Source organism: Elephas maximus, chromosome X (assembly GCF_024166365.1).
Source record: "Elephas maximus indicus isolate mEleMax1 chromosome X, mEleMax1 primary haplotype, whole genome shotgun sequence".
In the NCBI taxonomy this organism is placed as follows: Eukaryota; Metazoa; Chordata; class Mammalia; order Proboscidea; family Elephantidae; genus Elephas; species Elephas maximus.
The window spans coordinates 155236969-155251758 of record NC_064846.1 but is presented as its reverse complement, the minus strand read 5'-3'; the positions used below and the strand labels follow the sequence as shown (position 1 = coordinate 155251758).

The following is a 14790-nucleotide window of genomic DNA, read 5'->3' as shown; positions in this document are numbered from 1 at the left end:
AATCTTTCTCCTCCCTTTAAAGCTAAGGGATTCACACTCCTCCCTAGACAATAAACACTGCCAAATCTTGAATATCTTGTTGCTGTTGTTAGGTGCCATTGAGTCAGTCCCGACTCATAGTGACCGTATGTACAACAGAACGAAACACTGCCCAGTCCTGGGCCATCTTCACAATCCTTGCTGTGTTTGACCCCACTGTTGCAGCTACTGCGTCAATCCATCTCATTGAGGGTCTTCCTTTTTTTCACTGACCCTCTACTTTACCAAGCATGATGTCCTCCAAGGCCTGGTCCCTCCTGATAACATGTTCAAAGTATGTGAGACGAAGTTTGGCCATCTTTGCTTCTGAGGAGCATTCTGGCTGTACTTCTTCCAAGGCAGATTTGTTCGTTCTTTTGACAGTCCACTGTATAGTCAATATTCTTTGACAATGCCATAATTCAAAGGCATCGATTCTTCTGTCTTCTGAAGAATATCTTAACCACAAAAAAACAACTCTAGAACCCTGATGCAACATCTCCCTCTAGTTACCTATTCTCTTTCTCTTGATAGTCGAGCTTATCAACCATCATTGTGTCCATTTACTCTTTTCTCAGCCACCAACCTGTTAATCTAGCCTTCAACTCCATCAGTATAAAGACCACAACCCCTTTCCCCTTTGCCTTCGAGTCAATTCTGACTCACAGTGTCCCTACAGGACACAGTAGAACTATCCTATGGGGTTTCCAAGGAGTGGCTAGTGGATTTGAACTGCTTATCTTTTGGTTAGCAGCCAAGCTCTTAACCACTCCATTTTGTTCATGATTAAGGTAAAGTGACTCCATCCCAAGGAATTGAGCCTGATTAAGCCAATCAAAGCACTACATTCTGCTACTGGTTCCGGAACAGACACCTGACCTAAATTGGTCCAATCAGACTGAACAGTTACCAGTTGCCATGGGGTTGATTCCCTCTGACCCACGGAGACTCCATGTGTAAGGACGGGCATAATCCAAGCTTAGGGAAGTTTTCTTTTTCTAATGAATAAGAAAGCATGTATGCTATGGTCGGTCATTCTGCCACCGTGAGGGGAACCAATTTTACTGTGGAAAGCCAAGAAAAGAGACTGAGTCCTTGATGACACTGTTGACCCATTATAATGAACCTGGAGTCAACCTTTCCTCTGGACTTTGTGAGATCATTTTATTATTTTAAGTGGTCAGATTTTCCATTATTAGCAGCTCCCTCCCTTGATTTTCTAAACATCACTTTCTTCTGCTCCTACTTCTACTTCTCAAAAGTTGCCACTCCATTTCTGGTCTCCCCTCTTCCTCTGCCTACTCCTTGCATTTTGGTGTTCAAGGTTTGTTGTGATCTTTTCTACTCACACTATATGTTCACTTGGAACAATTACAGTTCACTGCATGTCTCCCTTGACAAAGCAGAACTGAGCCACTCGCACCTCCCCCGATGGAGTACCACTGTTGATGATGTTCTCCAGCTCATCTACCTGAAGAACTCCTACTTGTCTTTCGAAACTAAATTTAAATGTCTCCTCTGTGACACTCTCCCTGAAGACTCCAAGGGTTCCTTGCTTTTTTTGTGCCATGAACATCTCTGGCAGTCTGTTGGGCCCTATAGACCCCTTCTAATGCTTCTAATTGCATAAAATACCAATTATATTGAAATACTTATAAAAATACTCTTAAAACCTAAATGTCTGATATAGTGTATGTGCTTCTTTATTAGCTCTTTAAATACACAGATCTAGCAGTGGGTCTTGCAACTACTGTGATTTTGAAGTAGTGATGAGAATAAATGATATGTTGAGACCTGCAACAACTGTAATGGGCATTGGTACTGTGACTTCTACTGGTGATAGGTACTGCTAGAACTACTGTGGTTTGCTGCTGTAGTAGCTTATAGATTAATGGTCCCCAATGAATCACATCTCCTGGTAACCATGCCCTTTTGTACTCTCCCCACACTGACTCTTAGCTTGGCCATGTGACTTGCTGTGACACCAGCAAATGTGATGCAAGCAAAGGCTTTTTAAGTGTTTGCACACTGGGACTTGTCCTCTTGGAGCCCAGCAACCATGCGAGGAAGCCCAAGCTAGACATATGGAGGGGCGCCAAGTATCCAGACATGTGTGAGGCCACCTTTCAGTCCAGTCACCACTAAATTCAGCCATTGGGGGACACTAGCAGAACTGCCCAACCAACCCACAGCCAGTGCTTCCAGCAAGTTCTGCCTGGTTCAGTCATGGCCAACTAAGCAAAACCTGAATGAACCCCAAGTTTTAAAATGTAGGTGAAACGGAACGATAAGCAGAATGGGAAAAATTACTGGTCATAGCCCTGCTAGAAACTTAATCCCCCTCTTAGAAAACAAGGGCAGCAAGCACATTGCATAACCACCAAATCTCTTGACCACATAATTTGGAAACAGCCATGTGGCTCAAACACGGAGGCCAACTGCACCACTTTGAATGTGTGTGGCTCTCCATAGTCCTGGCAATAATCCAATCTCCTGCATCAGGCTCCTGTAAGGGCTCACTATGTCTATTTCAAGTCTCCCATTCCAGGGCTTCGACCCGTAATTTCTCTCATTCTGCCTCACCCAAGTTTGACTGCACCAGTTCAAAGCCCTACCCACAGCTCATGCAAAATAAGATAACGCTGATAATAAATTAGTACAATTTTTAGGTTTCATTGGTACTTTCTTATGAGTACTACTTGATGGCTCAATTTTGTAGGTTTTTGGTAGCCTTCGATTTGTTTTCCATGACAAAAAAAATCACCTACTTTTTTTAACGTAGCTTTGTTAAAATGCAGGTTTTCGCAACAAAGTTTTCACTGTAAAAGTCAGTTTTTTGCAAACGACACCAGTCCATAAAATGTAAAGGGAATCGACTTGTCTATATTAAGTTCATCGGGGAGCAGAGCAAAACTCCAGCTTTCCTCCTTACACAGCTACTCCCACTTCAGCCTCCCCCACACCCTGTAGCACCTTCTCGGAAGGTGACCCTCCCAACCCCACACACACCTGGTTCTGAAACCGGACCCAGCCTGGCAACCAAAACCAACCTCTGCAGTGCGCGGTGCTGGCCTCGACCTAGCCACGCTTCTAAGCGGGCGCCAGCCAGAGGAAGGGGTTGGATACTTTAACTTTTCAAAAATGTTTTATTCACCACAGCACAACCCAAATGGCCGCCCCCACCCAACCCAGGATTTCGCCAGCCTCGGTCCCAGCGCAGGACGCCCCACGCGCGCCACAGATGCGGCGGCACGCTCGAGCTTCCGCCGGCAATCGCTTGCCCCACGCGGACCGGTGAATGAACCGCGGGCCAGGACACAACCAGCCCGGAGGCGGGAAAAGCCTCTGGGCGAGCAGAGTCTGGTCCCGAAGAGGCCCACAAGAGCGCCGGGGAGAGTTCCGTGCGACCGGGAGGGGGCGGTGACAGCTTTGCCCGGGCTCCGCGCTCTCACCTTGAACATGTCGCTGGCAGCCGCGGCTCCGGCGGGGTCACCCCGGCCTCGGCCCCGCCCACTGCAGAGAGGAGGCTACGGCGGCCCGGTAGGGCCCGGCTTCCGCCGACCGCGAATGGACTGCGGTGCAGGCGACGGCTGTGCCGCTGACTCGATCCGATCCAGCGAAGGCTTAGCTAACCACTCGGGGCTGGAAGCAACGTAGCTGAGCTGCAGCTAGTCACGGCCCACCTGCTAGCGCACACAAGCCCCGCCCCCTCGAGGCTCCGCCCCTGCGCCGGCTGTTGCTAGGCAACGAGAAAGCGCGGCTTTGTGTGGCAGGAACGCGGGGGCGCGCGGAGGGAGGTGCCGGGCGTCGGCCTGCTCGGCCGCAGCGGTTGGGAACCGCGAGGTGTGGACCGGGCAGCCTGTGCTCGGAGGCCGCCGGGCGGGGGCGCTCGGCGGGTCTCTGGAAGCTTCGAAAGCTTCGCAGCCGGAAGCCGCCATCCTCAGAGGACTGGATTTACCTCACAAAGGTTTTCAGGTTTTTACAGTGGGGTTCACATTTCTAAGGTTTTAAGTTTAAACGAATTTGCCACTCCCTTTAGTCGTGAAAGGCATTTTTTTTTTTCTTTTTAAGATGCTTAAGTGTAAGCTCCTCACTAGGAATCATGTGTATCCCTTACTACTAGTAGAGATAAAGGTCATAATTATCTTATTAACAAGAATAGCAAACATAGTGTGCCCAGCTCTGAGCTATAAGCCTTTGACATATGCTTATTTAATCTTTCCAACAACCCAAGTAGGTGGGCACGATTATTATTCCCAATTTATAGCTGAGGAAACAGGCATAGAGAAGAAACTTGCGTAAGGCCACAGGGATGAAAAGTAGGAAGCCAAGATCCAAACAACCCAGTGAGTCTGGCTTTAAAGCTTGTGCTCTAGCTTTTGGGCTAGCCTAAAGAATTGTTATACTGTTTCATAATTGGGGTGTAGTTCACATTTCACTCTGTAGTTCACATTCTAATCCTGTAAAAACTGAGCCCCATCTAGGCGGGCATTCCTTAGATTTGGGCGGTGTGCAGTGACATGTAACTGCCCTGCAGCCAAAGACCACTAGGAATATACCTGTGGTTGAACAAGTTGGGTTTATTTTCTCATAACTGTGACGGAGGACACACACCTTGGGGAACAGTGGAACATCCCAGTAAGAGGGTGTTAGATTTGTTATAGGATTTGGGCTTTGGTTGGGTGATTTGGGGGTGAGTTTAAAGAAGCAGACTTTGCTCTGGATTGGATGCTATCAGGATGTGGGGGTAACACTGAGGCCCGGCCAGGACAGCTTTCAGATGTTAAGGGCTGCTTTTTTCTTTCTCAGGAGAATTGTATATTCCAGGCCATCCTCATCCCTAAGGAGAAATACTGAACAGATGAAGGCTCTGCACTGGTAATGTAATCTTACACAAATATAAGAGTGTAAGGCATAACAATAACTTAGTGCAACAGTTCTTAATTCAGGGGTTATGTGACTTTGGATGGAGAAAAAATTACAACTTTACCCTCACTAACCTCTAACTGAACTTTAGCGTTTCTTTCAGTTATTGTGTAGATGAAAAGGCACAGTAGTATTAGCAGTACCTATCACTTTTGTCATCAATAGAAAACAGATATTTTCATATCACATTACACTCATGGCAGATATCTTGAGATGCCATTTATGCTCATTACTGCTTTGAAAGTACAGTAGTTATTAGATATCCCATTTTATTTAATGCATATGCAGAAGGCACATTAATGTATCATAATTTTGTTTTTCAAAATATTTCGACAATGATTTCAGTATAACTGAAGTCCTTTGTAATCCTATGTATTTTATTTATGCATCAAAAAACAATTCTTAGAGGGTGTCTATCCATAGAGATTCATGGCACCAAATAAAAAGATAAAAAGCCCCTGGTTTAACAGAACGGATTAAGCAGTTACTAAGAATTTGGGACCTGCATCCAAATTGGATTAACGCTTCAAAGGCTGGAAGGTTGGATGTGGAATCAGATAATTTAGTACACACATCAATTTACCAAGGAGAGAACTGAGCCACTGAGAAGTTAAATAACTTGCTCCAAGTCTCACAGCTATTTGGTGATAAAACATTTTCAGACAAGCATGTAAAAATCTACTCTGCTAAAAAAAAAATTTTTTTAGGTACTGCATATTTCATAGTAAGATGCCTCCTACCCTCAATGAGCTTGTTGGAGTGACAGCCAAGAAAACAAATTTTAATGCAATATGAGAAGTACTATAAAAGAAGTATGTACAGAATATAATGGGACCTTGGAGAAAGGAGTAAGTAGTTCCGTAAAAAAAAGAGAAAGGGGAAATTTCAGGGAAGAGGCATCAATTAGCTGGGGTCTTAAAGGATGAATTAGTATTTGCTGGTGGTAGGAAGGTCATTGTCAGTAGAGGAAATGGCATGATCAGAGGTACAGAGATGTAAAACATTGACCGATTTTGGCAAGAAGTTCTTGGTTCTTTCAGAGTGTAGAAAGGAAGGCTGGTGAAAGGTGTTTTAAAATTGAGAGAATGGAGCAAAACTGAAAAGACTTGAACCCATTCTAAGGAGTTTGGGCTTCATCTTGGAGGAAATGAGGTGTCACTGAAACATTTCAAGTTGAGAAGTGATAAGGTTGAATTACTGCTCTAAAAAATTAATTGCAGCTGCAGTGTTGAGGATGACTAGGAGGAGGAAGAGACTGGAGACAGGGAGACCAGTTGCAAAGCTACTGATAAATCCACTTGTCTTTTCCATATAACCAAAAAAAAAAAACCAAACCCACATACTATTTTAGTACACAAAGAATGTGAACTATAAGCAATATTAAGAGATCCATGATTTGTTCCTTTTTAAAGGGTTCTGGAATTAGGACAACAATAATATGGCACTTGAGTCTAGTTCAGACAATGTAATAATATAGATTATGACCTTAAAGGATTAATTTATGTACTTTCAGGTTACTTCATTGTAAGGGAAATGGATTCTTCCTCAGATCCACCAGGTACTAGTGTTCCAAAATCAGATAACCAATGCTCAGAAAAGGGCCAGAAAACAACCGTGGAAATTCTAAGGAAAATGAGTTCTTCTTCGGATCCACCAGGTACTAGTGTTCCAAAATCGGATAACCAAGAGTCAGAAAACGACCAGAAAACTGTGGAAATTCTAAGGAAAATGAGTTGTTCTTCGCATCCACCAGGTACTAGTGTTCCAAAATCAGATAACCAAGAGTCAGAAAACAACCAGAAAACTGTGGAAATTCTAAGGAAAATGAGTTCTTCTTCAGATCCACCAGGTACTAGTGTTCTAAAATCAGAAAACCAACATTCAGAAAGAGGCCAGAAAAAAACTGTGAAACATCTAAGGAAAATGAGTTCTTTCTCAGGTCCACCAGGTGCTAGTGTTCCAAAATCAGATAACCAACACTCAGAAAGAGGCCAGAAAACAACTGTGAAACATCTAAGGAAAATTAGTTCTTCCTCAGGTCCACCAGGTACTAGTGTTCCAAAATCAGATAACCAACACTCGGAAGAAGGACAGAAAAAAACTGTGGAAATGCTAAGGAAAATGAGTTCTTCCTCAGATTCACCAGGTACTGATGTTCCAAAATCAGATAACCGACACTCAGAAAAAGATCAGGAAACAGCTGTGGAAATTGTAAGGAAAATGAGTTCTTCCTCAGATCAGCAAGGTACCAGTGTTCCAAAGTCAGATAACCAACACTCAGAAAAAGAGCAGAAAACAACTGTGGAAATTCTAAGGAAAATGAGTTCTTCTTCAGATCAACCGGGTACTAGTGTTACAAAATCAGATAAGCAATACTCAGAGAGAAGCCAGAAAACAACTGTGAAACATCTAAGGAAAATGAGTTCTTCCTCAGGTCCACCAGGTACTAGTGTTCCAAAATCAGAAAACCAACACTCAGAAAAAGACCAGGAAACAACTGTGAAAAATCTAAGGGAAATGAGTTCTTCAGACCCACCAGGTACTGATGTTCCAAAATCAGATAACCAATACTCAGAAAGAGGCCAGAAAACAACTGTGAAACATCTAAGGAAAATGAGTTCTTCCTCAGGTCCACCAGGTACTAGTGTTCCAAAATCAGATAACCAATACTCAGAAAGAGGCCAGAAAACAACTGTGAAATATCTAAGGAAAATGAGTTCTTCCTCAGGTCCACCAGGTACTAGTGTTCCAAAATCAGAAAACCAACACTCAGAAAAAGACCAGGAAACAACTGTGAAAAATCTAAGGAAAATGAGTTCTTCAGACCCACCAGGTACTGATGTTCCAAAATCAGATAACCAACACTCAGAAAAAGACCAGGAAACAACTGTGGAAATTCTAAGGAAAATAAGTTCCTCAGATTCACCAGGAACTAGTGTTTCAAAATTAGATAACCAACACTCAGGAAAAGACCAGGAAACAACTGTGGAAATTCTAAGGAAAATGAGTTCTTCCTCAGATCCACCAGGTACCAGTGTTCCAAAGTCAGATAACCAACACTCAGAAAAAGAGCAGAAAACAACTGCAGAAATTCTAAGGAAAATGAGTTCTTCCTCAGATCAACCAGGTACTAGTGTTCCAAAATCAGATAAGCAACACTCAGAGAGAAGCCAGAAAACAACTGTGAAACATCTAAGGAAAATGAGTTCTTCCTCAGGTCCACCAGGTACTAGTGTTCCAAAATCAGATAACCAACACTCAGGAAAAGACCAGGAAAGAACTGTGAAAAATCTAAGGAAAATGAGGTCTTCAGACCCACCAGGTACTGATGTTCCAAAATCAGATAGCCAAAACTCAGAAAAAGACCAGGAAACAACTGTGGAAATTCTAAGGAAAATGAGTTCTTCCTCAGATCAACCAGGTACTAGTGTTCCAAAATCAGATAAGCAACACTCAGAAAGAGGCCAGAAAACGACTGTGAAACATCTAAGGAAAATGAGTTCTTCTTCAGATTCACCAAGTACCCGTGTTCCAAAATCAGATAACCAACGTTCGGAAAAAGACCAGGAAACAACTGTGGAAATTCTAAGGAAAATAAGTTCTTCTTCGGACCCACCAGGTATTAGTGTTCTAAAATCAGATAAGCAACACTCAGAAAGAAGCCAGAAAATGACTGTGAAACATCTAAGGAAAATGAGTTCTTCCTCAGGTCCACCAGGTACTAGTGTTCCAAAATCAGATAACCAACACTCAGAAAGAGGCCAGAAAACAACTGTGAAGCATCTAAGGAAAATGAGTTCTTCCTCAGGTCCACCAGGTACTAGTGTTCCAAAATCAGATAACCAACACCCAGAAAAAGACCGGAAAAGAACTGTGAAAAATCTAAGGAAAATGAGTTCTTCAGATACACCAGGTACTAGTGTTCTAAAATCAGATAACCAACACTCAGAAAAAGACCAGGAAACAACTGTGGAAATTCTAAGAAAAATGAGTTCCTCAGATTCACCAGGTAGTAGTGTTTCAAAATTTGATGACCAAAACTCAGAAAAAGATGAGGAAACAACTGTGGAAATTCTAAGGAAAATGAGTTCTTCCTCAGGTCCACCAGGTACCAGTGTTCCAAAATCAGATAACGAATACTCAGAAAAAGACCAGGACACAACTGTGGAAATTCTAAGGAAAATGAGTTCTTCAGATTCACCAGGAATTAGTGTTTCAAAATCAGATAACCAAAACTCAGAAAAAGACCAGGAATCAACTGTGGAAATTCTAAGGAAAATAAGTTCTTCTTCAGACCCACCAGGTATTAGTGTTCCAAAATCAGATAAGCAACACTCAGAAAGAGGCCAGAAAACGACTGTGAAACATCTAAGGAAAATGAGTTCTTCTTCAGATTCACCAAGTACTAGTCTTCCAAAATCAGATAACCAAGACTCAGAAAGAGGCCAGAAAACAACTGTGAAGCATCTAAGGAAAATGAGTTCTTCCTCAGGTTCACCAGGTACTAGTATTCCAAAATCAGATAACCAACACTCAGAAACATACCAGAAAAGGACTGTGAAAAATCTAAGGAAAATGAGTTCTTCTTCAGATATACCAGGTACTAGTGTTCCAAAATCAGATAACCAATACTCAGAAAAAGACCAGGAAACAACTGTGGAAATTCTAAGGAAAATGAGTTCCTCAGATTCACCAGGTGTTAGTCTTTCAAACGTAGATGTCCAACACTCAGAAGAAGACCAGGAAACAACTATGGAAATTTTAAGGAAAGTAAGTTCTTCTTCAGATCCACCAGGTACTAGTGTTCCAAAGTCAGATAAGCAACACTCAGAAAGAAGCCAGAAAAGAGCTATGAAACATCTAAGGAAAATGAGTTCTTCCTCAGGTCCACTAGGTACTAGTGTTCCAAAATCAGATAACGAACACTCAGAAAGAGGCCAGAAAAAAACTGTGAAATATCTACGGAAAATGAGTTCTTCTTCAGGTCCACCAGGTACTAGTGTTCCAAAATCAGATTACCAACACTCAGAAAAAGACCAGAAAAGAACTGTGAAAAATCTGAGGAAGATGAGTTCTTCAGACCCACCAGATACTGATGTTCGAAAATCAGATAACCAACACTCAGAAAGAGACCAGGAAACAACTGTGGAAATTCTAAGGAAAATGAATTCCTCAGATTCACCAGGTACTACTGTTTCAAAATTCGATGACCAACACTCAGAAAAAGACCAGGAAACAACTGCAGAAATTCTAAGGAAAATGAGTTCTCCCTCAGGTCCACCAGGTACCAGTGTTCCAAAATCAGATAACCAATACTCAGAAAAAGACCAGGAAACAACTGTGGAAATTCTAAGGAAAATAAGTTCCTCAGATTCACCAGATACTAGCGTTTCAAAAATAGATAACCAACACTCAGAAAAAGACCAGGAAACGACTGTGGAAATTCTAAGGAAAATGAGTTCTTCCTCCAGTCTACCAGGTACCTGTGTTCCAAAATCAGATAACCAATGCTCAGAAAAAGACCAGATAACAACTGTGGAAATTCTGAGGAAAATGAGTTCCTCAGATTCGCCAGGTACTAGTGTTCCAAAATCAGATCACCAACACTCAGAAAGAGGCCAGAAAACAACTGTGAAACATTTAAGGAAAATGAGTTCTTCCTCAGGTCCACCAGGTACTAGTGTTCCAAAATCAGATAACCAACACTCAGAAAGAGGCCAGAAAACAACTGTGAAACATCTAAGGAAAATGAGTTCTTCCTCAGGTCCACCAGGTACTAGTGTTCCAAAATCAGATCACCAGCACTCAGAAAGAGGCCAGAAAACAACTGTGAAATATCTAAGGAAAATGAGTTCTTCTTCAGGTCTACCAGGTACTAGTGTTGCAAAATCAGATAACCAACACTCAGAAAAAGACCAGAAAAGAACTGTGAAAAATCTCAGGAAAATGAGTTCTTCAGACCCATCAGGTACTGATGTTCCAAAATCAGATAACCAATACTCAGAAAAAGACCAGGAAACAACTGTGAAAATTCTAAGGAAAATGAGTTCTTCCTCAGGTCCACCAGGTACCAGTGTTCCAAAATCAGATAACCAATACTCAGAAAAAGACCAGGACACAACTGTGGAAATTCTAAGGAAAATGAGTTCTTCTTCAGATCAACCAGGAACTAGTGTTTCAAAATCAGATAACCAACACTCAGAAAAAGACCAGGAAACAACTGTGGAAATTCTAAGGAGAATGAGTTCCTCAGATTCACCAGGCACTAGTATTTCAAAATCTGATGACCAACACTCAGACCAGGAAACAACTGTGGAAATTCTAAGGAAAATGAGTTCTTCCTCAGATCGATCAGGTACCATTGTTCCAAAATCAGATAACCAACACTCAGAAGAAGACCAGGAAACAACTGTGGAAATTCTAAGGAAAATGAGTTCTTCTTCAGATCAACCAGGTACCAGTGTTCCAATATCAGATATCCAACACTTGGAAAAAGACCAGGAAACAACTGTGGAAGTTCTAAGGAAAATGAGTTCTTCCTCAGATCAGCCAGGTACTAGTATTCCAAAATCAGATAACCAATACTCAGAAAAAGACCAAGAAACACCTGAGGAAATTCTAAGGAAAATGAGTTCTTCCTCAGATCAGCCAGGTACCGGTGTTCCAAAATTAGATAACGAACAGTCAGAAAAAGACCAGAAAACAACTGTGGAAATTCTGAGGAAAATGAGTTCCTCAGATTCGCCAGGTACTAGTGTTCCAAAATCAGACCACCAACACTCAGAAAGAGGCCAGGAAACAACTATGAAACATCTAAGGAAAATGAGTTCTTCCTCAGGTCCACCAGGTACTAGGGTTCCAAAATCAGATAACCAACACTCAGAAAGAGGCCAGAAAACAACTGTGAAATATCTAAGGAAAATGAGTTCTTCCTCAGGTCCACCAGGTACTAGTGTTCCAAAATCAGAGCACCAACACTCAGAAAGAGGCCGGAAAACAACTGTAGAAATGCTAAGAAAAATGAGTTCTACATCAGGTCCTCCAGGTACTCGTGTTCCAAAATCAGACAACCAACAGTCAGTAATAGACCAGAAAACAACTGTGAAATACCTAAGGAAAATGAGCTCTTCCTCAATTCCACCAGGTACTGGTGTTCCAAAATCAGATCACCAACACTCATTAAAGGGCCAGCAAACAACTGTGAAAAATCTAAGGAAAATGAGTTCTTCCTCAGATCTACCAGGTACTGGTGTTCCAAGATCAGATCACCAACGCTTAAGAAAAGGCAAGGAAACAAATGTGAAAAATTTAAAGAAAATGAGTTCTTCCTCAGTTCCACCAGTTACTGATGTTCCAAAATCAGATAACCAAGTTTTAGAAAAAGGCCAGAAAACAAATGCGCAAGATGTGAAGAAGACAAAGTAAGTACCCATCTTTTGCCTTGTGTCATTTTCTACCACTTGACAGTTTCCATGTGTTATGTACCCAACTAACTTCACACACTTCTTGTTTTGTAAAGTTTTTTTGTGTTTTTAAATTACCTTTTTATATTGAATAATTAGTATAATTATAGTAGTTCATAATTTCCAAAGCATGTTAGTACACATCACTTTTGATCCTGATACAACCTTGTAAAGCAATCTTACTGTTAAATTTTATGTGAGAAAGCACCAACTGGGAGAAGTGACTTGCAGGAGATTATATAGCTAATAAATGACATCAGCTGGGATACAAAGCTTTGTTTCCATACTAAAGGCCTTCTGTACTCTGCATCTTGTACTCTGCTTTTTGCCAGAAAATGGTGACATATGCAGGAGTACCTCTCTTTGCGTGTAGCCTCGTGAGGGGTAATGACCATCTGTCAGTGCTGGGACATGATCAAAAGTAGAATAAATTCTCTGACCTGATCACCGAAAGACTCGTTCAAACAAAGATTCAGAGAGGGAGTTTTTTTTTTTCTAGGGCACGATCATCTGCTCCAGAAAGAGAATTGGGCCTAATATAACTTAGATTATTCCACATTTCAGAGCACTTGAACTAGTTGGACAGTGTTATTAACATCTAACTAGGAATTGAATCATTTTAGGTCATGGAGGTTTTTAGAAGTCAAATTTGTCTCACACTTCTTGTTTATACTATGCCTTTCAATGATAAGGAAGCCCTGGTGGTGTAGAGGTTAAGTGCTTTGGCTGCTAACCAAAAGGTGGGCAGTTTGAATCCACCAGCCCCTTCTTGGAAACCCTATGGGGCAGTTCTACTCTGTCCTATAGGGTCACTATGAGTTGGAATCGACTCAATGGCAGTGGGTTTCAATGGTCAGGGCGTTGTTGTTGTTTTAAATCTCAAGAGAACTATTCTCTAGTATTGCATATCTTCATTCTGACTAGACTCTGCGAATGACCAGTTCCAATTAGCACATCCAAAATATTTCTCATTAGGTTGGTCTTGGAGTCAGGGGTGGGGAGGTGTAGGAGGAGGAAGCATAAATCTCTAAGATTTTAGGAAAATGAGAATTACTTTATAAATCTTAACCTCTTTTTTTTCTCTCTCAGAGTAAATAAAGATATTGCAGCTCAAATAATTCAGTATGCATGGTTTTCTTACGTGCGAAGAACAGTGTTTCAACTCCTAAAACACACAATTTGTGCAGCGGTATGTATTCTGCTTTTTGTTTTCTCTGACAGATTTAACTAATTATCAAGCTTAAAAATCTGTTAACTAAAAGGAGACTACATCACCTTTATTTCTTCTCTTTGGATCTAATAATGTAACATAAGGTTCTGGGATTGTTTCTTTTGTTGTAAATGAATATTTCTGGATTTATTTTTAATATGGATGACTATTTCATTTTTGAAAATAATATACTAGGTTGTTCTTTTTAAACAATTTGATTATTTGAAGATGTGAGACAGTGATCTTACAACAGTAAAAGTCTCTGAATTAAAAGTACCCTTATTTTGGCAGTGTCACAAAACAATATGTGTTGTTTAACGAGAAACTAATTTGCTCTGTAAACCTTCATCTAAAGCACAATTAAATAAAATACAGGATCTAAAAAATAAAAGTACCCTTACCTTCCACCCAGCAATTTCACTTCTAGGAATCCATTCTGCAATATATATACAATTTCATTGTAGCATGTTTGTAAATGCAAAAGAATTAACCCGTATAAAGTCCACCAATAAGAGGCTGGTTAAATAAATGTTGGTACTTTCGTAGTGTTAAACATGGCAGCCATTTAGGTGATGCTGTAATAGAAAGACATCCAGGATACTTCATTACTGAAAAAGACAAGTGTAGAACAGTGTGAATAATATGATCCTATTTGAGTGAAAACAATTTTCCCATGCTCCCTCCTCCCTCTCCAGAGAAACAATCTGGCAACCCCAGCCGAGCATTAAGCCTTTCTTGATATAATACTGAATATACTCCTAATAAAGCAACCCACAATTCTAGTAGTTTATCATTAGTGACAGTCATATTAAGGGAATTTTAGCAACTATGAAGAATCATGATGTCTGAGTAATGGGTACACTTCTTCACCATCTGACCCACAGACCTATTTCTGATATTACTAAACACGGAATGCCTCAGAGAAAACCCAGCCAAGTAAAATATTGACATTTCAGGTCCAATGTCCATTGTCCTCCCATCTGGGACTTATATTTAAATATCATAATACTGGTTGAGTTGTAAATGTTAGACTCTTTTAGTAACAAAGAAATTAATACTTTTTCTTCATCTGTTATCCTAATGCTTCATGTTACTACCTTACATTAATAATGCCTTGTCATTTTAAAAGCTTTTTAGTGTATATTTTTATGTGATTGTATAAGCATAAAGGTC

The 14790-nt window shown here is 41.0% G+C and overlaps 2 protein-coding genes across 5 annotated transcripts in view; one reads left to right on the top strand and one right to left on the bottom strand.

The window, feature by feature from the left end:
* The window catches only part of APOO (apolipoprotein O), a 59865-nt gene extending 56172 nt beyond the window's left edge, over positions 1-3693 (bottom strand). The window contains exon 1 of one of the 2 annotated variants that reach the window (XM_049871356.1): positions 3471-3693. In XM_049871356.1, the coding sequence (XP_049727313.1) occupies positions 3471-3479 (9 nt within the window). In that variant the 5' untranslated portion in view covers positions 3480-3693. The remainder of the gene's footprint in view (positions 1-3470) is intronic. The other variant, XM_049871353.1, reaches the window with a different exon arrangement.
* Positions 3580-14790, top strand: part of CXHXorf58 (chromosome X CXorf58 homolog) — a 33337-nt gene continuing 22126 nt past the window's right edge. The window contains exons 1-5 of one of the 3 annotated variants that reach the window (XM_049871350.1): positions 3580-3993; positions 4828-4896; positions 6458-7483; positions 7682-12365; positions 13497-13596. In XM_049871350.1, the coding sequence (XP_049727307.1) occupies positions 6478-7483; positions 7682-12365; positions 13497-13596 (5790 nt within the window). In that variant the 5' untranslated portion in view covers positions 3580-3993; positions 4828-4896; positions 6458-6477. Of the gene's footprint in view, positions 3994-4827; positions 4897-6457; positions 12366-13496; positions 13597-14790 lie in introns of all 3 variants that reach the window. The other 2 variants (XM_049871349.1, XM_049871348.1) reach the window with 2 other exon arrangements.